Source organism: Lepisma saccharinum, chromosome 8, assembly GCF_977018435.1.
Source record: "Lepisma saccharinum chromosome 8, izLepSacc3.1, whole genome shotgun sequence".
Taxonomy (NCBI): domain Eukaryota; kingdom Metazoa; phylum Arthropoda; class Insecta; order Zygentoma; family Lepismatidae; genus Lepisma; species Lepisma saccharinum.
In genome coordinates, this window is record NC_139236.1 from 12,988,405 (window position 1) to 13,012,379 (window position 23,975).

At 37.2% G+C, this 23,975-nt stretch overlaps 1 protein-coding gene across 5 annotated transcripts in view; it reads right to left on the reverse strand.

Annotated features, from left to right (window-relative positions):
- Positions 1-23,975, reverse strand: part of LOC145990862 (uncharacterized) — a 141,279-nt gene that overhangs the window by 39,915 nt on the left and 77,389 nt on the right. For 2 of the 5 annotated variants that reach the window (XR_014441989.1, XR_014441988.1), the window contains exons 2-3: positions 19,709-23,276; positions 9,394-9,519 (exon numbers count right to left, since the gene is read on the reverse strand). Coding sequence is in view for 3 of the 5 variants with exons in the window: in XM_083126305.1 (XP_082982431.1) it covers positions 8,227-9,519; positions 19,709-20,315 (1,900 nt within the window). In the remaining 2 variants the exon portion in view is untranslated. Of the gene's footprint in view, positions 1-8,226; positions 9,520-19,708; positions 23,277-23,975 lie in introns of those variants that run through there. The other 3 variants (XM_083126307.1, XM_083126306.1, XM_083126305.1) reach the window with 2 other exon arrangements.

Sequence of the window (23,975 nt, forward strand, 5' to 3'; positions counted from 1 at the left end):
CTGAAGACTTGATGATGGGAAGAGTGTGAGTGCAATGAGTGCCAAAGTTCCTCAAACCACTTCAAAAGCAAAATTGGTGTCCACATTTCCACAGAAAATTTGGAATTAGTGAGAAGAAGAAAAAATGTGTCACACTAGCAACAGGGGACAAGACATGAGTGCATCATTATGATACCAAAACGAAGCAAGCTTCCATGCAGTGGAAGCATAAGGACAATCTTGCACTCAAGAAGGTGAAAAGTTAAAAAATGGCCACGGAAGCTGTTGACTGTCTTTTTTTTTTGGTACAGCTAAGGCTCACTGTTTACCAAGTTCCATCCCATAAATACCACTATTAATGGTGTATCGTAAGCAGAAACTTTAACCAAACTGCATCAAGTCATTCACCAGAAAAGGGGAAGTAACGACAGATACTGGGTGAACGTGTTTCACGATAATGCACAACTACACACATCTCACATTGCCAGGGTGCTGGAGATGAAGAGACATTCAGAATAATAATCTACCCCATTTATGGACCAGACATGGCCCTCAATGATTTTTATCTGTTTTGACATTTGAAGTTTGAGTTAAATGGACAGCTATTTGATGATGGCAAGATGATCATGTGTCCTGTGAACTCCTTTTTTGAATCTTGGGATGAATTTGTCTACAACATTGGAATCATGAGCTTGCCATTCAAATTGGAAGAGGAGGCTACATTGAAAAATAAACCAAACTTTTTAAAATTTGGCTTGGACACTCCTCGTATGCTATTGACAAAACAGTCCAGTTAAGTGGCAAAGCAACAAATGACACGTGCAGCTTGTCGTGCCATTCCAAAATGAAAGGGTCTGTATATTTCCAAAGGTTCATTTCCAAGTGAGACATGCTGCTTGTATCTTGTCACTTCGAGCTGAAAGCTGCCTAAAACTGAGCTTGAAATGATTGTTCCTCAGTACCAAATGTGCTGCCAAATGCCACAATAACATGTATGTACTCAGAGCAAAGCCAAAATTTACCAACACAGATATGCACATGCACATACATATACAATGCCCTTCCTGGCATGGATGTTATTAAACTGGCATCAAATACTTTCACTGATTGGTTGAATGACTGACTGGTAAAATACTATGAATGTGAACCAGATTGTACTGGAACATAGTAGAGAATAAAGTGGGACAAATCTGACTGTGGGAAAATATAATTACATCAGCTGATGAGTGTGTATTACAATAATTTTGTATTGTGGAAGTATTCATGGCATTAGGATACCTAGAAACAGGGATCACTATCTCCTCTGCAGGGTTTGCTGTAGCTTGTCACTGCAACATTTGAGTGTCTATGCTTGTCACATCATGCTTTGGTATGCAGATATGATTGCAAGACTCAAATGTACTTAGTTTTAAATGCAAATACGTATACTAGGTTTATTTTTTAATTAGGGTCCATTTTGCACTGGCACTGCGTTCAGGTTGGCAACACTGTGTGCTTGGCATTTTGCGCATGTGCGTTAGTTACCGACATGCCTTGCACCTTAACGGACACCATTTGCACGTTGTGAAATGCTTGGTGTGGTTGTGGTGGACAATGGAAGTGCTGAAGGTGATTGAAAATCCTGCCGAGTGTGATACGATTTTTTTTCTTCCAAGTGTATTGTCTTTTTTTGACACTGTACCAAAGCGAAGGTGACGAACTATTGAGCCATATCGTCATTGGGGACGAAACAAAACAACTATCCAAGGAATGGCCCCACATATCATACCCCACAAAGGTGAAGTTCAAGCAAGCAACCTCCACCAAGAAACTCATGCTCACCATCTTCTGGGACAGGTACGGGATGCTTCTGATTGAGTTTCTGCCGAATGGATAAACAGTTAATGCAGCCATGTATTGCAACACTCTCAAGAAACTTCGCCAAGCAATACAGAATAAACGACGAGGAATGCTGTCTTTCGGTATCATGTTGCTGCATGACAACGCACGGCAACACACTGCAGCTGCCACACAGCGATTATCACCTATTCCTCCACTTGAAGACTTTCCTCGCTGGGAAGCGATTCAACAGCGCCAATCAAGCTGAACAGACCGTCACGGATTGGCTGTCTGACCTGGCGGCAGATTTCTTTGATGAGGTTCTACAAAAGCTCATCTACCACTACGACAAGTGTCTCAACAACTACGGAAACTACGTTGAGCAGTAGCTGAATGTACATATGAACAGCCACAGAGATAATTAAATTTCTTTCTTTGCATGTTTTCATTTTATTTGAAACCAGCCCCTAATTAAAAAATAAATCTCGTATTTTACTATACTTTGGCAAAGAATGCATTTCCACCAAGGGCAAAGCTAAGGCTTGCTGGCACTCTGCTTTGAGCTACAACTGGCTGATAGAACCTACTCATAGTTGTAAAAATTATATTTTGTCTGCAACCACTACAGTTCCATGGATTTTCTTGCAATTAATAGAGGCAGGCATATTTTGTTTTGACACAAACAGGAAATGTGAAATAACACACAGTAATGTTCATTTACTATGTATTTTAAAGGTGTGAAGTGAATTATTTTACCTTGTTTTGTACGAAAATTAAATGATGCAAAATGAACTGCAACTCTTAAACACAGAATTTGGAGTTCATTTACTGACGTGAATTTCTGAAGTCTGAATTATCTTGTGACTTACGTAGATCATGGAAAATTGATGTAAATATTTGAGGAGCAAAAATGTACTACTTCACAGAGGAATAAACTTAATCCTTTGACAACTACATAAATGTGCTATTAGAAGGGAAATGTTTATTTTGTGTAAAAAGTTTAGTTTTAAAATCAAATTTATGGTTATAATCAATATCTCAACACTGAAATGCCATTTTGTTTATTGCTTTTGATCCAAAATTGTGCCCAGTTTTTATACCGAAATCTTGATCCTTTATTCACCAAAAATATGTGGCTGTAGGAATTAAGAATCAATTTCACCACCTTTCTTGGGCATTCTCAGTATGTGGCTGTCAAAGTGAAAAAATAAATTACTACTGCTTCAAAACCCATCCTGTGTTTATAAACCCTCCCAACACACACAGACAGTGTGTCCCAAAATAGTGTATACACTCTTCGAACATAGATAACAGGAAAACTATTAACGATGACTTGACTCGACTTTCTGTATTTGAAGCTGCAACATCTGTGCTGAATATCACAGTATGTCAGGTGGTAGGCATTAGTGTACACAAAATGGCAGAGGTGAGAAGATTCTCTTTCGGGTGAGCAGATTTTCTTTCGAGAAATGTTAAGAAGCAGAGTGCTGCAGAGAGAGGATTTTGCTCAGGTGCCAAATAGTGTGCATGGACAATGCTAGACTGCGTATGTAATTGAAAGCTTCTTTGCTCGAGCAGGCAAAATGAGTGGTATACAATAAGTATTTCATAAAATATAAAATCGTATATTTACTTTATGTGAGTATGTTCCGTTTGTAAAAGCAATGTTTTGGAGGCCTCCCCGATGGCGCAGTGGTTGCGTCATCGCCTTGTAATCAAGGGGTCCTGGGTTCGATACCTGGTGGAGGCACATAGTGGTTCGGATCCCACTTTAAACTGTAGGTCCAGTCCCGATTAGCCTTACTGTGCATAAAGTGGACTTAAAACACCAAACCAATCAATCAATCAATCAATCAAGCAATGTTTTGGGGGATCTACTGCTCCCTTCTTCAGGCTCCTTCCTTGGCACGTATCATTACTACATGCCACGTCAATTTACATTGAACAAGGAATAAGGTAAAAGGTTTCAATTGGTAAAAGAATTGTTAAAAAACTTGCCCATGCCTGAATAAAACTTTCCATACCCATTTCATCCTTCATAAAAAGCCTCCCGAAAACATATAAAGCTTGAAACAAAATTGGGAAAACTCACTCTCCTCAGTCACCTGTGTTAATACCCGATTGTCTTTCTTGTAGAATGCAGGAAGTTCCTCGAGGCTATTCCGATAAAGAGAATAAAATGGTGGTTATAGGTAAGGATAAGTATAAAAGAAAAATGGAAGAATGTTTCTGTAGCAAAGATTTTGAAGTGGTAAGGGAAAATCCAATTAACAAAATTAAGAGAGAAATCAGGAAAGGAGTGGAAACAAGTATCACACTAGAGAGAACTGTAAAAAGAAATTAATTGAAGGTAGCAAAAAAGCTAGTAGCCCAATAGTGTTTGGGATTCCTAAAACACATAAAGAAACACCTTAAGACCTATTTGCACCCAGGATACAATTTAACTAAAACATTAGTAAAACAAATTAAAGAAGTACGGGAAAAACTGAATATAGTGTTAGGAACTCATGGGTGGTCAAAAAGAAATAGAGAAACTTGAAATAACAACTAATGATAGAATCATGAGTTTTGGCGTTGTAAACTTATATCCGAGCATCCAGAGGGATAAAGCGGCGGACTGTTTGCAAATATGGCTAATGGAAAAAGGTTTAAGCATTATAGTCGCATGGGAATATGTCAGGTGCTTTCATCTAGTTACTGGATTCAACTACTTTAGCTTTAACAGCAAGATATATATATACAAAAAGAAGGGTTAGCCATGGGTAACCTGATCTCTGGGATCGTATCTAGTATATTCTTGCATTATATTGAGAAGTCAGATATAGAACAAGTGAAAGGGGAGGTCAAATATTTTGGTAGATATGTTGACGACACACTGATAATTATCAGTGAGGAAAAAGGTTTAAATAGGATGTTTTAAATTTTAGGAGAACAGGAAGACCACATTAAGTTTACAAAGGAGGAAATGAAAAATGATGAAAGTAAATTTTTGGACCTTAGGATTATAAGTACAAAAAAGGGAATTGGAACAGGAGTTTTTCATAAGGCATTGGCAGGGGACCGATACATTAGTAAAGAATCTGAGCATGCGAGGAGAACAAAAAAACAATGTGTTTTTAAACTTCTATATTAGGGCAAAAAGGCTATGTAATCGTAAGGAGGAATTGATAAAGGAGGAAAAGGATCATGGGTGTAGGAAAAAGGAATGGGAATAAAGAGAACGAAATGAGGAGGACACAAAGAGGAGAAAGCAAATTTGCAAAAAGAGGAAAGTGGATGAATAAGGAGGGGGGAAGAGAAGAAGGGGGAGGGAAATGGAGAAGAGAAAAGGAAATATATACTACTTTTCCGGATTCTCTGGAGTAGCGACGTGCAGAGGGGAAAGTTTGTGGGCGGGGCCAGACTGGGTGGGGAAGGGTGCGGGATGAAAGCAACGAAGTGCTGCGCGGTATAACGGCCATGAAGCAAAATGCTTTCTGCTGCCAATTTCTTATTTTATTCTTAACAATGGTTAGTGTATTGTTTTTCACAAATAACAAATAATATTGCACGTCTATTTGTCTTTTGATGCTATGAAGAACAGAAAAAAATTTAAACATGCATTTTCAAAAAACATGCAAATAACCACAAACTATGAAACATCATGTATCAAAATGTGTTTTAAACAAGTCTGAAAAACAAGTTTAAAACACTGTGTTTTAAACGTTTTAAACATTTGTAAAAAAACTAAGCCATGTGTTTTATACTTTTCAAACAAGTTGTTCTCGAACACTTTCAACACTATGCGGTGCTCTCCTGAATGCAGAGTTCCCCTAGACTTGCGAGCTGACATGTTTATTACTGAACTACTGGACCAAGAATGAGCAGTCGAGTCGCCCCCTCCCATGGATGCCCCTCCCCTCCATGCGTTCACCCTTCAACCCTTCACACCCTTCGCAGAGCGCGTTCACGTTCTCTTACTCCAGAGAATTCGGGAAAGGAATATAGGTTTACTGGGATCCCGTTATTTTAAAGGGGTTTCTGAAAAGATTGAAAAAACAGTAAAGGAATATGGCATAAAATGCAGAATGAGGGCTCCACGCAACATTGGAAAACATTTTACAGAATACAAGAAGGAAGGAATGGTAAAGAAAAATGAGGAGGGAGCGAAGGGTGTATATAAGATTAGGTGTGATTGTGATAAAGAATACATTGGGAAAACAGAAGGTGGAAGGAACACAATAAAGACATCAGGGAGGAAATACCCAGAACAGGTTTATCTGAACACATCATAGAAAAACAACATAAAATTAAGAAAAGGGAGGTTATTAGAAGAGAAAGTAAACAAATAAATAGAAACGTATATGAGGCCGCTAATATATGCAAGGAAAGGAATAGTAAACTAAATAGAAATGACAGGAACCTAGATGAAATATGGATAAAGTTGTTTAAAAGGTAGAAGGTAGGTAAGAAAAACAAAATAGGATTTCTGTCATGCTGGGAGTAATCCGTGCAGCCCAGGAAACACGGGATTGGATTTTGAGTTGGAAATGATGTAAGGATACGGCAGAGGGGAGGGGAGCTATGTAGGAGGGGAATAGCCTCAAGGAACTTCCTGCATTTTAGAAGAAAGACAATCGGGTATTAACACAGGTGACTGAGGAGAGTGAGTTTTCCCAGTTTTGTTTCAAGCTTTATATGTTTTCGAGAGGCTTTTTATGAAGGATGAAATGGGTATGGAAAGTTTTATTCAGGCATGGGCAAGTTTTTTAACAATTCTTTTACCAATTGAAACCTTTTACCTTATTCCTTGTTCAATGTAAATTGACGTGGCATGTAGAAATGATACGTGCCAAGGAAGGAGCCTGAAGAAGGGAGCAGTAGACCCCCAAAACACTGCTTTTACAAACGGAACATACTCACATAAAGTAAGTATACGGTTTTATATTTTATGAAATACTTATTGTTTACTAAAGTGAGTAATCCGCACATGTGCAAATATGAATGAGTAACTGCAATTTGTCTGTACTAGTGGGTCCTCAAATATGGGAAACTTCAATAACATAGTCATGAAAATGAAATGGATGATTATAGGCTGAAACTGCCTAGGTGGATATTTTATATATGTTTCTACAACTATTGTCACATTAAAATGGTGTTCAAAGGTATATTATTACTGTATCTTATTATTTCATGTAACATGATTATCCTTTTCTGCAGTGAACAATGATGTACAGGTATCTGTTGCATTGTGATTAGATATTTTGAATTGTTTATGCAGGTCTGTCAGTATGTGTATCCAGGTCTGCAGTTATAGAATGTTCTGATATATACATATTTGGATCTTTCATAGTAATGCACTGACTTATTGATTAAGTTATTTTTTCAAGTCCACTTTTATGCACAGATAGGCTAATTGGAACTGGACCTACAGCTTAAAGTGGGATCCGAAACAGTATGTGCCTCCACTGGATATTGAACCTGGGTCCCCTTCATTACAAGGTAAAGATGTTACCACTACACCATTGCAGATACTTATTATTTAGAACTGTAATTGCTTGGAGTGGTTTTCTTCCATGTATGGGTTTCAGGTTGACAGTGCTGCACATTAAGCTCTGCAATACAAGACAGCCTTGTGCGTGACGATGATATCTTCCAATCGTTCCACTACGAATGCGGTACACTTGAACATAGCATGCTCGAGGGTGGGAGACTTGAACGAGTACTCCAGTAAGAAGTGTCAAATATACACCCAGATCTCCCAATTTAACACTGTTGATTTCTCACTGTGGGAACTGTGAAAAATGATGTGTTCACCACAAAGGCATGGACACTGTATGACATGAGACATGTGATTGAGACTGCCTGTGGCTTCCTTCCATATCTGCTGTTTGTTGATCTGTTTGGCATTGCAGGTGATGTACTGCTGCCAATGGCAGTTATGTGACGCCAAAAAACTTAATATTACTCTACATGGCTGTAACTCTGACATTTAAAACAAGACAGTATTTTAAAAAAATAACAATAATATATAACAACAACAACCATGAATGAGTCATGTTGGGTGCATGGTTTTCAATTTCTAATGTGCATATTTTGTATTTGTAATTTTATGAATAAATGTTGCCAACTTTTGTCTAAGAACAATGATGAAATTGATGAAGGTACACTCAGAAATTAAAAACATGGTCCAGAGCAGGGTCTGAACCCACTAACTTTGGTGGCGAGAACATGAGATGGCTAAATGACCGTGTATTTGGCCACCAACGCTGCACTCTAATGAATATGGAGATCCATGTTGTGAAAAGTACTCTGTTTCTGTGGAGGATGCTTTGGGATAAGGAGAGGGGGACAAATTCCACAAGCTCTTTTAAATTTATTGACATGGGAATTTGGTAAGTCTCTCCTAAAATTGTTCAATAATTAAAATGTAGTACAAATAATACATACCTTTGGTTGTCTTGTGTGGAACATGAGACAGTGCCTTCATCTCGCCTGCACTAAGCTCAGCTGGTATGAACTGTCCTTCATTGTCAGATCCAACTGCATATTCCACTGGTATGGTGGCACTACCATCATCACACTGAGTTTTGCCATATTCTTCATAGAGGAGTGTTGAGTCCCTGTCAGAAACCATGTTATCCTTCAACTGTTTCTTTCCTTCCCTTCCACTGCAAAGGTCAGCTGCCACTAGTTTTGCTTCAGACCCGGATGAGCTCGAGACTTTTTTCTGCAATGTCTTCCATGCATGAAGAGCCACCCACTCATACAAACACTTCTGCTTCTGCATTCTGACTTTCTCATCTCTTCGCACCTTCACCTGAACAATATCACATATTGCTAGGTACTCTCGCACGTAAGAAGCATGTGGCAGCTTGTCTCCAAATCTTTCTAAACTTAAATTAGAGGTCAAAGCAAAAATTTCAGTGCAGATATTTTGCAATTTTACAGTGATAATAAATGCACATGGAACACACAATTTTGTGACAACACCTTCATATATTCTCCCAGCAACGAGTTCTTTCTCTCTGTACATTGTTCTCTTCACTACATCCAACTCCACGATATCTAGACCAAATGAGTTCAGGCTGGATAGTGTTGATGGCATGAGCTTCGGTTTCTTCCCGACCCATGCTAAGGAGCACTTGAAATTCACACCACTTCTACACACGTCCTTCAACCTAATGCAGTCAAAGTACACGTATGTTCCAACCTTCAAGAAAAAATCAATCGGTATGGTTGATGGGCACGGTGATGAATCAATGTACAGGATACTTTTATCACACAGCACTTTTTCCATTTCATCTTCTAACCTGCTGGAAATAATGACCTCATCAATACTCAATATTTCCTGTACTCTTCCGGTCTTACCTCTAGGTAAATACTTCTGGTACACCCAAGGTGAGGGACTTACGCAACTACCTTCACTCATTGTTCTCTCTTCAACAATGCACACAAGGCCTGTTGATGTAGTGTGGAGGCGAGACTTCAAACGAAGGTGGCCTCTGTTTTCAGCTTCACATTCATGGGGAGAATCCAACTTCACTGCACCATAATTCAATACCTGACCCCTATTCACAGATTCTTGCAGGAAATTCCTTTCAAATTCTTCAGAGTCTGACAATAACTGGACTACCTGACTGGAACATCTGCTAATGTGAGTTTCTTCTTCTGTTTGTAAACTTCCTGCCTGTCGAGTCCTATCTACTCCCTCATATGATGATATGCCTACAGTATTGTTGGCTAGGGAAAAATACACACAGACATATAAATTAATATGTGGGTCCTTTTACAAGTTGAAACATAAAATTAAATAAACAAACAAACAATGATAATGAACACCATTTTGGTAGTAAACTATTATTAATAATTATTAATGCTAATCCTTGCAAAATGAAAAATCAAGAGATTAAGAGTCCATTGCTGCTGCCAAGTTACAGCTATGCAGAAATGTTTTAAATGCTACCTGGTATTTCGTATGCATTAAAAATGGCACAATATGTATTAAAAACCCAATTTCTTCCATAATTCTTATGTGAGGCATATTTTTGGAAGATAATTTGTTACCTGTTATTGGCCTATTTAAGGGGTGGATGAGTGGTTATGATTATTTATGTGTCAGAAAGATAGAGTTTAAACTTTTTGGATCAAAAGGTAATGTCAGCCCCCTTAAACTTTACTTGCTTCTGGTTCAAAAGAAGGATATCCTGTTAAGTTTAAACATGCTCAATTTTCGATATTTTTTAATCATCAAATTTTAACTGGTGCTTGCAAATTCTATATAACCAATTTCTAAAATATTCCAATAAATGGAATCCATAGAAAATAAAAATTCTGTAGGTCTGTGCGCTCATTGCAAGTGGACTATAACATACTGATAAATCTCTGCAGGGAAGAATTTTGTTTAATTATTGGGCAAACATTTTCTTCAATGTATGTAATTATGTGCACAATTATATAAAATATGCTCTAACCCTGCAAATGAAATGTTATGCTTTAATCATACGTATTTTAGTGAATGAAAAATACACGATGCAAAAATATACACCTTAATTGTTCCTTGTTAGCTAAAAATGTCTACTTATAAATGCAAAATTGAACTCAGTGATACAATATTCTTTGAAAGTCAGTGTCTGATGTGTGGGACGAAAATTTCTGGTCGGAATGGGATTGGGAAGAGGCATTTTCATAATCCCAATGTTGGGACTGAAATGAAAAAGAAATCACCATTTTTTGACCAGGTGGGGAAATTTTCGAAAATTTCCGATAAGGTGAAAATCTTGAATTCTACACACAGTTACTCCCTGAAGTGATTGTTCTTGCACTTCTGGAATAAAAACTGTTAATCTTATAAATTTCAGAAATGAAGAGTGCAGAAAATACCAAGAATTAACAATCTGGGATCTCGAAAAGTCAGAAAATTATTTCCAGAGCCAGGACCTCACCTTGACAATTTAAATTTTGAATTACTTTTTGTTACAGTACAATTTGGTGTGTATAACCATGAATCAGATGTGCCATGATGGAGAGCAGGTCAGGTGGTTTCTGTTTGATATCTGTGATCATGAAAAAGTACAAAAAGACAAAGAACTGTTCATCAACAAAGTGATAGAGGTTTATGTGAAGGAAGCAAAGCAAATCCCATCCAGATTCTACTTAAATAGTGCACTCAAGTGTGAACTTGTCAACTATGCCAAGCTATTTCAATTTCAATTTTTTGAATTGTAAAATAATATTTAATAATAAATGGTAAAATATAAGTTTGTAAACCAGTGCCTCATTAGCTGCAATTGTGCATTGAGGGAAATGGAAGTGTTAAATGCTACTGATCTTATTTCCATATTGAAGTTGCTGAAAGCAGGGAAAATCTTAAGTCCAGTTACGGAACTATTTCAATGCCTGATGATGATGAAAAATAGTCATCAGAGAATGACATAATTTAAATTACCATTTTATGTTGACAAGAATAGCAAATTTCTTACATGCCTTCCTTGTCACATACTGTCGTAATGGAGCAGATACACACATGACTTGGAAATGACAGACCACTAAAGTGAACAGAAAGCTGTCCCTACAAAGAGCTTCGGGTATGATCAGTTGTGATCTGCATCTTCGAGTCTGTAATTTGAAAGGGAAAATTCATTTGGAATGGGTAGTGTAACCACAATGGTATTTGCCATTCTTACCATAAGTTCAATTTTGGCCAGCAGAGAGCAAACAAAATGGTTGCTTTCTTGCCTACTCTTCCCTTGCTTACTCATTTTCCAATTCACTGTTGAAGACTGAAGCATACTTTTCTACATAAATGTTTTAGTTTTTTTTTATATTAACGTTATTTTTTGTGTTAGTCACAGAAAGTTTTGCGTGGGTCACATGGACGACATGAATATCGAAACGTGGCCCATCCAAATCTTGAGTAGCCATCCAGTGGCCCATCAACACCAATAAGTCTGTTGCTGCCACTGCATGGTTTACAATGATGACACTGTAGCAACACCTGTAACACATCATTACAAGTAGCTAACATAAACAAACAAAAGAATAAAAAGACATGGATAAAGGACGTAAACCAAATACTGATATGAAAGAAAAGATAAGATGTAGAGTACCTATATGGGATCAGGGAAGGGGATTCCAACTTGTAAGTTATGGCAAGTTGCCTTGCGTGAATCTTGGATGCAATATTCAGGGTGACTGGTCTAATGCTACGATAAAATTCAAGTAAAGTACAGGTTTTCAAAGCAAATTTTCCAAAAATTCAAAACAGATAGTAACAATTGTTATAATAAAAATTAATGTTTTAACATTTTACACTAAACATTTATGAATAGTTCCACATTCTAAGATAATTTATGTATGCTTCCCCTTACCAATTTAACATATTAACATAAATTTTACATAATTTAACATATTAAGTTTTTAAAACATAGAAAGCCATTTACGAGTAAAATTGTTGGGATCAGGGCATCGATTTTTAAAAAACGACTTTACCTAGCGTGGGCTCCGGAAGGTTGAGAATCATTGATCTAAAGCATCTTGGTAGTTCTTCCATAATAAGTAGAGCCCGGAAGTTTGGCAAAATGCCTCTTTTTATCTACTGCATTTATTGATAAAAATTTTCCGGATATACGTTTCTTATGTTGTTTCGAATGTTTTGGAAGCCTTTTCATTTTGCCTATTTGGGACCCCACTGCCTATTTTTAATTATAATGCCTTTTTTTGCCTTTTTCAATGAAATTTGACATTTTTAAAAAAAAATGTGTATATAAATTATTTTTCTCCCAAAAAACGTTGTTGGCATTTATTTTTCTTCCGTTTATTATGTGAATAATTTTCGCCTTATTTAAGTAATATTGAACTCACGCATGTTTCAACATTGCTGAAGGAGAAAAGTGTGAGAAAAAAGTATTTCATGCTGAGTCAGGATATTGCCTTTCGGTTAACATTTCTTGTGCATGATTGACTGCTGAAGTGGACAGGTTGATTTCGAACACAAAGAAGATATTTCTGAAATCTCCCTCTCGAACCCGAAAATTTCAGGAAGTTGCGATTGAGCTTAGTTTACCTCAGCAACCAGTCTTGACGAGATAGGGAACCTGGATATCAGCAGCTATATATGGAAATGTAGGAGGTAAAATTACTCCTCGCTTTTCTCGCACTAAAATGTAGTGCGTTTATGTTCTTTCTTGTGTAGAGATTGTTATGTGTTTGGGTGTATTGTGCAGTAGTTGTGCTGTGTAGTGTGTTTGGGTTTGTCTTGTGTAGTAGTTGTGGTGTCTAGTGTGTTTGTGTTTATCTTGTGTAGTAGTTGTGATGTGCTTGTATGTGGGTTTGTCTTGTGTAGTAGCAGTGCTGTCTAGTGTGGTTATGTTTATCTTGTGTAGTAGTTATGCTGTCTAATGTGTTTCTATTTGTCTTGTGTAGTATCGGTGGTGTGTATGTATGTGTCTTGTGTTGTAGTTGTGCTGTCTAGTATGTTTGTGTAGTAGTTGTGCTGTCTAGTATGTTCGTTTTGCGTACTAGTTGTGCTGTATAATTTGTTTGTGTTTGTCTTGTGTAGTAGTTGTGGTGTGTTTGTGTTTATATTGTGTTATAGTTGTGATGTGTTTGTGTGTGTCTTGTGTAGCAGTTGTGCTGTCTAATGTGTTTGTGTTTGTCTTCTGTAGTAGTTCCTCCATTCATATTGGGGGTTAGGCGTAGAGCTGACAACTTTGCACTGTAAAAAGCCATGTTAAGAATCAGCAATATAAGGTCATGGATGTTCCCAAGGTAAAATATTCCGGAGGTAAAATAGTCCCCCGTTCGGATCTCCGGGTGGGGACTACTTTGGGAGGTCCCTGGACTAAGGATAAGATCTACGTTAGGAATAAGGATATTAAATTAGGCACCTGGAATGTTCTGAGCCTTTACCGGCCTGGGGCATTTCAGTGTACAGTTAATGAGATAGTTAAGTATAAATTAGATGTAGTAGCTGTCCAGGAAGTTAGGTGGCCAGGAGAAAGGAATTGTAAAACTAAAAATTATACTTTTTTCTATGGTGGTACTGAAAATCATAATTTTGGAACAGGTTTTTTCATAAATAATAGAATTATCTCGGCTCTTAAAACAGTAGAATTTATTAATGATAGGATATCATATGCAGTTTTACAGGGTACGTGGTGTAAAATTATTTTAATAAACATACATGCACCAACGGAAGATAAAGATGATAATACTAAAGATGATTTTTATACAGAGTTAGAACAGGTCTTTGATAAATTTTCTCAGTATGATATGAAAATTCTGTTAGGTGACTGTAATGCACAGATTGGCAAAGAAGAGACATTTAAACCCACAATTGGTAAAGAAAGTCTTCATGAATTAAGTAATGATAATGGTATAAGATTGATTACTTTTGCAACCTCAAAGAATTTAATTGTGAAAAGTACCACTTTTAAACATAAAGATATCCATAAATATACCTGGTCTTCTCCAGATGGTAAAACTCATAATCAGATAGATCATATTCTCATTGATAAGAGAAGGCATACTAGTATAATTGACGTTCGTACACATAGAGGTGCTGACTGTGCCAGTGACCATTATTTAGTAATTGCTAAATTAAGAGAAAGACTCTCAGTGATAAATCATAAGCAACAAAATCTAAAAGTTCTAAAATTTGATACAGGAAAGTTTACTGATGAAAGAATTAAGAAAGATTACCAAATTAAACTGTCAAATAGATTTGATGTTTTGCAGGATTTAAATGATGATGAAAATATAAATGAAACAGACGTAAATAAGAATTGGGAGCACATACGTAATGTAATAGAATCAGCAGCTAAAGAAAGTATAGGATACCATAAACAGAGAAAAAGTAAGCCATGGTTTGATAATGAATGTCATAATCTAATAGAAATAAGAAATCAGGCTAGACTTAGGTGGTTAAATAACTCTGATGATACAAATCTAAACAATTATAATAGAATAAAGCGAGAAGTTAACCGCACGTTTAGAAGTAAAAAAAGAGATTACTTGAAAAGCAAAATTAACGAACTTGAAACAAACAGCAAAAATAAAATTATCAGAGATTTATATAAAGGTGTAAATGAGTTTAGAAAGGGGTGGCAACCTAAAGTAAACTTGATAAAAGATAAAGACGGTGATTTTCTAGCTGACCCAAGCGATATTCTAAATAGATGGAAGAACTACTTTAATGACCTCTTAAATGTTCATGTAGGAGATAAATCAGAAGTGAATGAAGTACACACAGCAGAACCTTTAGTTCCAGAACCTAACTTGACTGAAGTTAAAGATGCTATTAAAAGGCTAAAGAATAACAAAGCACCTGGCATTGATTTAATACCAGCTGAGTTAATTAAATATGGTGGAAATTCATTAATATGTCAAATTCATAAATTAATTTGTTTAATATGGAATAAAGAAGAAATACCTCAACAGTGGAAAGAATCCATAATTGTTCCTGTGTTTAAAAAAGGTGATAAAATGAACTGCAATAATTACCGGGGAATTTCTCTACTCTCAACAACATATAAAATATTAACTAACATTCTTTTAACAAGACTAACCCCATATACTAATGAAATTATAGGTGATTATCAATGTGGATTTAAACGCAACAGATCAACTACAGATCAAATTTTTCACATCAGACAGACACTTGAAAAAAGTGGGAATATAATCAAAATGTCCATCAGCTATTCATTGATTTCAAAAAAGCATATGATTCGGTCAAAAGAGATAAATTATATAATATATTAGTAGAGTTTGGAATACCTAAGAAGCTTGTAAGTATGATAAAAATATGCACCAGTGAAACAGAAAGTAAAATTCGTGTGGGTATTAATATGTCTGATAAATTTACAATTCATGATGGGTTAAAACAAGGAGATGCATTATCTCCATTGCTTTTTAATTTTGCCTTAGAATATGCTGTTAGGAAGGTAAACGAAACTAAAGAAGGACTAAAATTAAATGGTGTGACTCAGTTGTTAGCATATGCAGATGATGTAGACTTACTGGGGGATGATGTGAATACAATTAAGAATAATGCTAAAATATTTTTCAAAACTGCTAAAGAGATAGGTTTGGAAGTTAACAAAGAGAAAACTAAATATATGCTTACAGGCCGAAACCAAGTGTTAGGTAATAATCAAAATCTAATTAATGATAACAACTCGTTTGAACCAGTTTCCAAATTCAAATACTTAGGAGTAATATTAACAAATGAAAATTATATTAAAGAGGAAATAAAAAGTAGGCTTAATTCAGGAAATGCATGTTACTTCTCTATTCATAAACTTTTGTCTTCTCGTTTAATATCTAAGAAACTAAAATTTAAAATATACAAAACCGTAATTTTGCCTGTAGTATTATATGGGTGTGAAACTTGGTCCCTTACATTGAAAGAGGAACATAAATTGAGAGTATTTGAAAATAGGATCCTTAGGAAAATATTTGGACCTAAAAGGGATGAGGAGACAGGTGAGTGGAGAAGGTTACATAATTTAGAACTACATATTTGTATTCATGTCCAGACATTATTAGAATAATTAAATCAAGAAGACTTAGGTGGGCAGGCCATGTGGCAGGAATGGGAGAGGAAAGAGGAGTTTACAGGATTCTTGTTGGGAAACCTGATGGTAAGAGACCAGTAGGAAGGCCAAGACGAAGATGGAGGGACAACGTTGAGATGGACCTAAGGGAAATCTGTAGGGATGGAAAAGAGTATATAGATCTTGCTCAGGATAGGGACAGATGGAAGGCCTGTGTTGCTGCAGCCATGAACCTTCGGGTTTAAGAAGGCTAGAGAGTTAGTTAGTTAGTTAGTTAGTTCCCCTTACCAAGATGTTTTTTTAAAAATTAATGTTAAGAGTAAGAAAAAAATATGCTATCACCTCTCCTGAGTCATCTAAAACTAACAAAAAATACTCAGTTAATGCTAAGTGTTAATGCTGATCACCAGTTCTACAGTTTTAAGTTTCCTCCTGGAAATCTACAATTAACTCATTATCCTCAAGACATCCGAGTAATAAGAGTAAAGCGAGATCATCCCTATCTGGTCCTCTAAAACGAAGTGACTACCTCTATAGACTATTATTCACTGAAAATGAATAGGTACTACATGTGTCATCAAATTTTATGTGATGATTTACGGAAACCGTCCATCACACACTGACAGAGGAACAGAAGGAAACTAGAAGAACAATTGCCCTCGAACTGTTGAAAAAGTTCAGAAAGGTTTCCACATTCATGTTCAACATTATTGCCAAAGATCAAAGTTGGTGCCCTGAATGTGATCATGAAACAAAGTGACAGAATGCTGACTGTCAAGACCAGTGACGTGCGGTGACGTCAACACTTGGGGTAGCAGTCAGTGGCGTGCTCAAGGTAGGGGGTGGGGTTGGTGTGGGTCACACCCCTCCCCCCCTTTAGGGCCCAGTATCCCTAAAAAAAAGAATGTCAATAACAGGAAAAGATTACAAAATGATGAATAAGTACTAAAAAAGTGCACGTAACCCCCACCCTTATTCGAAAATAAAAAACGATTTGATTTGACTACTAAGCCAGAGATCCTGGGTTAGAATCTCATCTTGGCCATGGGCATTTTTTGTATGTGTCCCTTCATCAATTTTGTCGTATCATCTTCGCGATTAGCCAAAAGTAGCGGAAAAACGAAGTAAAATAAACCAAATCGAGCAATCAATCAATGATTTGATTTCATTTTTGTTACTTAGCGTCGCTTTTTTGTCACATTTGGTTAATTGCGAAAATAATGCGATAAAATTAATGAAGGGACAAACACAAAGAACACCCATGCCCAGGACGGGGTTCGAACCCGGAACTCCTGGCGTCATAGCGCGCTATGATAACCACTCCCGCACAGTTGGTTGATTTGGTGTTTTAAGTCCACTTTATGCACAGAAACAAAACAGGAAACAAAACACACTTTTTTTGTAGTTCCTTCAATAATATTCATTTGGCTTTTTGAGTTCTGAAATACATTTTTCATTCCAAATTATTTCATTATTCACTGCAGAGTACAACACATAGGACAAGAATGCGCGCTCATCAAGGGTTCGAATCCTGGCCTGGATTGTTCATATGAGGTCCCTTCATCAATTTCATCATATCATCACTCATCCTCATTTTCGCAATAACCAAATGTGGCAGAAAAGCGAAGTAAAATAAACAAATCCAACAACAATATGAACGCCCGTTCTCTTGCCCAAATAAATACATCCGTATTTATGATTTTTAGAGGCCAAGAGTAGTATATTTAAATAAAACCCAACTAAAACGAGAGTGAGAGAGAGCCCGAGTACATATTTGTACTTTAATCATTATATATTCCATACTTGAAAAAAAAAAAAAAAAAAAAAAAAAGCATAACATTATCGTCTGTACATAACACGTTCCCATTTCATAAATAATAAAACTACATCCCATATTATACATACATATTGTACAACGTGTAAAATGTTGTGTAAATACAGAGAACTGCAGAAAATTTTACCCTGAGTTCTTTAGAGGATTTACAAAAAAATATATGAGAAACCAATCCCCTATCTGTCCTATAGGAGATAGACTGGGGGACCTGAAAGCACGGGCTTTCAACCATTGCAGCGGGGAGAGGGGGCAAGGGAGGTAGAGGTAGAAATCTTCCTTTTTTTCTGGCGGCCGTTTCTACCTGAAAACTGGTCTGGCGGAAGAAGAGCGAGCTAGGGTATCCAGCCAGCTTTACCCACGGAGAACACCGATGGACGAGAGGAGCGTGGAAAAGAAGGTGTTGCGTATGAGCTGTGGTGGCTTTAACAAGACAATAAATATTGTGATTTGAATATAATTCGAGATGCGAGATTGATTGATCTATCTCTGCTAGACTAGCTACTCCTCAGTGCACGTCACTGGTCAAGACCATGGTTCACCAGTCTCGAAGAAAGTGAAGTGGCATCCATCAAATACAAAAACAATGTTCATCGCATTTATTGATGCAAGAGGTGTGATGCACCATGAATTTCTGCCTCAAGGACAAACGACGAATCACAACTCTTACATTGAGGCACTGAAATGTTTTTGTAAGACAATTTGACATTGCCGACCTGACTTGCAGGCATCTGGGTAATGGTTCATCTTGCATGATAATGCAAGGTTACATACTGTTATATTGGTATAGGAATATCACACCAAACAAGCTCTTTCACATCCTCCATATCCACCCAATCTGTTGCCATGCGATTTCTTTCTGTTTTTCTATGTGAAAATGCTGCCGAAATGTAAGTGACATCCAGCTTTACAAAAGGCTGTGACAGATGCTGAGAAGCATCTCAGAAAAGACCTTCAGAAATGTTGGCATCTGTGTATAGACAGGACCACGGAGCATTAGTTGCTGGGTTGAAGATGTAATTTCTTACATCAGTCATAGAACGTTTCCAACAAAACGTTACATATATTTTATGACTAGAGATAGCGATCATCCCCATGAAATACTGGTAATGCTGTCACCTTGTGTCTAGTGGTCCCAAGATCATGCTGGTAGAAGCACACTGCATACTGGTATAAAGTGGATTTAGAATTTGACAAGCTTGCAATACCACACTGGGACGAGCATGAAACAGGCATTTCCAATTCGACAAAGGAACAACACGCATTTACAACTTGAGACAAGAATGAAACAGACCTGGTCATGTAAGTCTCGATAAAATAGATTAATGGACAAATACACCGACAAAATACAAAAACATCCTTACCTCACAGGATTTAAATCCAGAACCTTGAATCTCGAAGTCATGAGTTAGGAAAAATATTTTTAACCGCTTTTACGTAAGTAAAATTGGAAAATTCCATTTGTGAATTTCTACACCTAGAAGTACAAATGGAACACTTTATCTTCTGAGAATATTAAATACTGCACTAGTGGAGTCACACTCACCTTTGCACAACATCTTCTTAATCTCAGACTTATTATTGCTCTTAGGTTTGTCAGCTGAAAAACTCATGATATTTACATAACTTGACAGCCCTGATTCTTCAATATTAGAAAAAATGTCCTTGCTTACATTAAAAGTTTTCTGCTGAAAAGCTGAAGAAAAGTTTTCTTTAAGAGTATATATCCACTCATTGGATGCAACACAATCATAAATTTCTTCATTTCTATCAGACTTTCGATTTCTGACTACCTTCACTTCACAATCATCCACACAAAGAGAATGGTAAAACATGTTTTGTGAATAGTGTCTGGTGCATATTAGGGATGTCCTTACACAAGTTTTGACTCTGGGCTCACCGATACAGCTTGTGCTTTGAGAATTTGTATTTCCAATGTTATTTGCTCTTGATGTAGTTCCTGAACATCTCGTGGTTACATGGATGTGAAGTGTCAAGTTTAGACTGTCTGCATGTTTATGACCTTCTTTTAGCATTGTTGCAGTGTTATCAGAGTTTACCCAGAAGCTTATTCTTAATGTTAGATAAACTGGTTTAGTTCCTGAATCCTGTACATGAAAAAATACTGCCAGCACTTTAACTGACAGACACATGACAATTTTGACAACCTCTCCACTTGATTGTCACATGTTGTGTACTGCAACGAACATTTTGCCATGCTTAGGAGGTCTTATCATAGTATTTACATTGTTCACTGCAATACTTTCTACTCTCTTCCACACAGGATTTCTACAAACTGTAGTACACATGCCCTCATCATCTGCTTCAGAAGCTATTGCAACATCATCAGTACAGAGTGGTGAATTAATGTTTGAAATATCAACACATTTTGACAAGCTTTGCACATTCCTTTGAGAAACAAGTGCACCTTCTCCAGTCACAGTGTCAAGTGCACCTTCTCCAGTCACAGTGTTTGTTACTGGAGTTGAGCAATGAACTTCAGATTTCTTACCTTCCTTCTTTGGTTTCTTTCCAATCCAGGCAAGTGATGCATAAAATTCTTTTTCCGAACCTTCTGGAAAGCAAAATGCATCAAAATTCAAGACAGCCCCCACATAAAGACACCTCATCCACTCATTCTGAGAGCACTTCCTTTGATCAATGAACAGGTGATTTATGTGAAATTTAATCCTTAGTTCTTGGCCTCCAGAGCTGCATTTGACTGTTCCTACTTTTCCCTTTGGGGCTCTGTAGATCACTTTCCCATTCTGACCTTTTAATTCTGTTATTTTTTTCTTGGGAGCAATACCATAATTTTTACAGGCCAATTTGATTATGTCACCTGCTAAAAACTTCAATACATTTTTGCTTGGCAACTTTTGGACAGAAGCTTTACCTGTTTGTTCAAGTTGATTTGCATTCTCAAATGTGCCATCACTTGAAGAAGGGCTAAGGAACTTTAAGGAACTAAAGTCAAGTGATTTATCATCATTCTTACATACTTGCTCATTAGAAAGAGACTGTTTACCAGTGACATTTGAAGAGGATTCATTGTCAGGATGGGTGATGGAAGAACTTCGGGAAACTTTCGTATTCTGTTTTTTTTGCAACTTCTCAACTGCTGGTGAAAGTTTAGAATCTTGACAACAGAGGTGCTGTCCTTCACTAATCTGTGAAGCACATTTGCAGATGAAATTTGCACCTAAAGAACTGGCACAGATATTTTTAGCAGTTGAGCCACAGTGAAGAGCGTCTCCTTCTGTCTTCTCAGATTCCTTCTGCAGAGGATTTGGTGTTTCAATGACACTCACCACCTTTGCTGTGAAAGGTGTATCCAACCAACTCCTGAATTTAACAACATGCATTTTCATCTTCTGTCCTTTACACAGCACATAGTCCAGCGACACAGTACTACTAACTCGTTTCCCTGACACAAACACATTGTGCTTTGTAAAAAGTGCCTTTTCCTCTTTACCATGCAAAACAAATGAAGCAGTTCCAAACTCATTATCTAAGGTCTCAACATGTCCATCGATGTCCCTTGCCACAATCTGTTTCTTTTCGAAATCCCCACCTTGGAAGAATGGAGCCTCGGTTCCTCCAAAGCACCTGTTGTCTGACTTGGTTTCCACCCATGCTTCGGTAACACGGTACGAGGCTTTTGAATTGTCAGTTATCCTCTGTGCATTGAAATGAATAAACATTCCCACGGAGAGACAGTCTTGCAATTTCTTGGAGTGACAAGGCTCACCACCAACATGCAGATTGCATTTATTTACAAGAACAATTGTTTCTTTTCCATCAATATGGCTTCTGATCAGCCCACTTGTCACTGATGTAATTTTAACAAGCATTCCAAACAAGTTACCAACAGAAGAAAGAGGGTTCTTCTTAAATGGAACTGGTACACACTTACTTCTTGGAAAAACTTCCATTTTTGTGTGCTCGAAACCAACCTCATATTCTCCTACACACTTAACAGCATCAAGCTTAGGTTTCTTCCCTATCCATACAACCTCTGCTATGTAATCAGTGACCGAATCCACAGGTACAGCATCAAAGCATACTGTAGCTCCTAATTTTATGACATCTCTCAACAACGAAATTTGTGAAACCTTAACACCGTCGATATAAAGGTCACTAATTGTGAACAATGTTCTCTTTAAATTTCCAAACATAAGAAATACTATTATTCCAATAGATGGCGTGGCAATCAATGCAACCATCCCTACCATGTCCTGCATCACATTCTTAATCATACTTGGTGGAGCAATTGCTCTTGGGAAATTTTCCAGCAAACCATGACCACCTCTGAAGGTACATTCTTTTATTCTCCTGTAAACATCATTGTTCTTCAAGGTCCACGACTGAAATCCAGTGCCTTTGTCTTTCCATGCTAATACTGCAATCCATTCAAAGATGTGGATGCGGTACGTCTGTTTCACCATAATACACACTTCATCTCCTTTTATTATCTCTTTACAGATGTTGCTGAAATTCTCTTCTGCCGAGCTCATGAAGCTGGCCTCTGGTATTAAGACGGGAGTAAGAGGTTCATGCAATATTAGAGCAGCAAAGGATCGCAATCTCCAAATGTAATCATCAACCACGACGGTATACACAGCACCCTGCTGCACTTTCCTCTGCTGCTTCAGTTCCTGAACTTGCGTCTCTTGAGGCTTCTGCCCTGTCCACACTAACAAAGCTGAATAGAGAAGATTTTGAGAATCAAAAAGGCATGCATCAAAGGAGACGCACGATCCTTTCACAAGATTATAATGAATATCACAATATTTGGATCCACTGACATACAATTGGTCCAGGCCAAAGGAAACTGTTATAGAAGAGTTATTAAACACCGATTCCAAGATCCCATCTGTGGAGTTTGTTGGCATCTTTCTCACTGTGCCACACCTGTCTACAATAACCTCCTTTGGACTCATCTTTAAAACATTTTTTAAACAAACTGTTCCAAGTCACATGGAGTGCACAGTTATAGATACATGCCACCACTACACTACTGTTAGCCCGTTACTACATGAATGCCATGCATGGTTAGTAATTTCCCTTTGTTGTGTGTATGTGTGAGTGCAACCTTACAAAATCCACCACATCTGAAAAGACAAAAAAAAATGGAATGATGTATGTGCTTCCTCTAACACACAGACACACACACACACAAATGCAATAGTCTATTTAAAAAGAACCCTCTTTCTCTTGTGGAAATTTACTTTTAGTTCTCTTACTATGTTAATTAGATTTACTATTTGTTTTACACCCTTCAAATTGGTTGAAGTGTAAGGGAGACTTCATGTTGTGGGGAGAAAAGATACATGCCACATGTCACTTAAGGATTTCACTAGACTTGTACGGTTTGTCATGGTGTGAATGATGGTTTTGATATATTCATTCCCAAGTGAGATGCAGAAGCATGACAACATATCGTGACGCTCTGGTCGAGATTAGAATACGAGCCCCCCATCTGTTTTTTAAATTTGAAATATCAATGTGAATCGATACAAAATCTTAAGGAACTGCAGTGATGTGCGTCTCCACGTAAACAACAATTGTCTACATTCTACGTGTAGACTATGTAATCTATGTAACCTACGTCGATGGCATATTCAACGAAGACAACATGGGGCTCGTTGTTCTTTGTGCAAGGCACGTGCATCATTCTACAGGGTGTCCCACGAACGGCGCAACTGGGAATTAAGAGTGGCGTTACTTTGTAACCGAAACCTGTACATACATAAGTCATACACCAAATGTTAGCCCTGTCCAAGTAGATATTTTTAAACATAGAAACAACA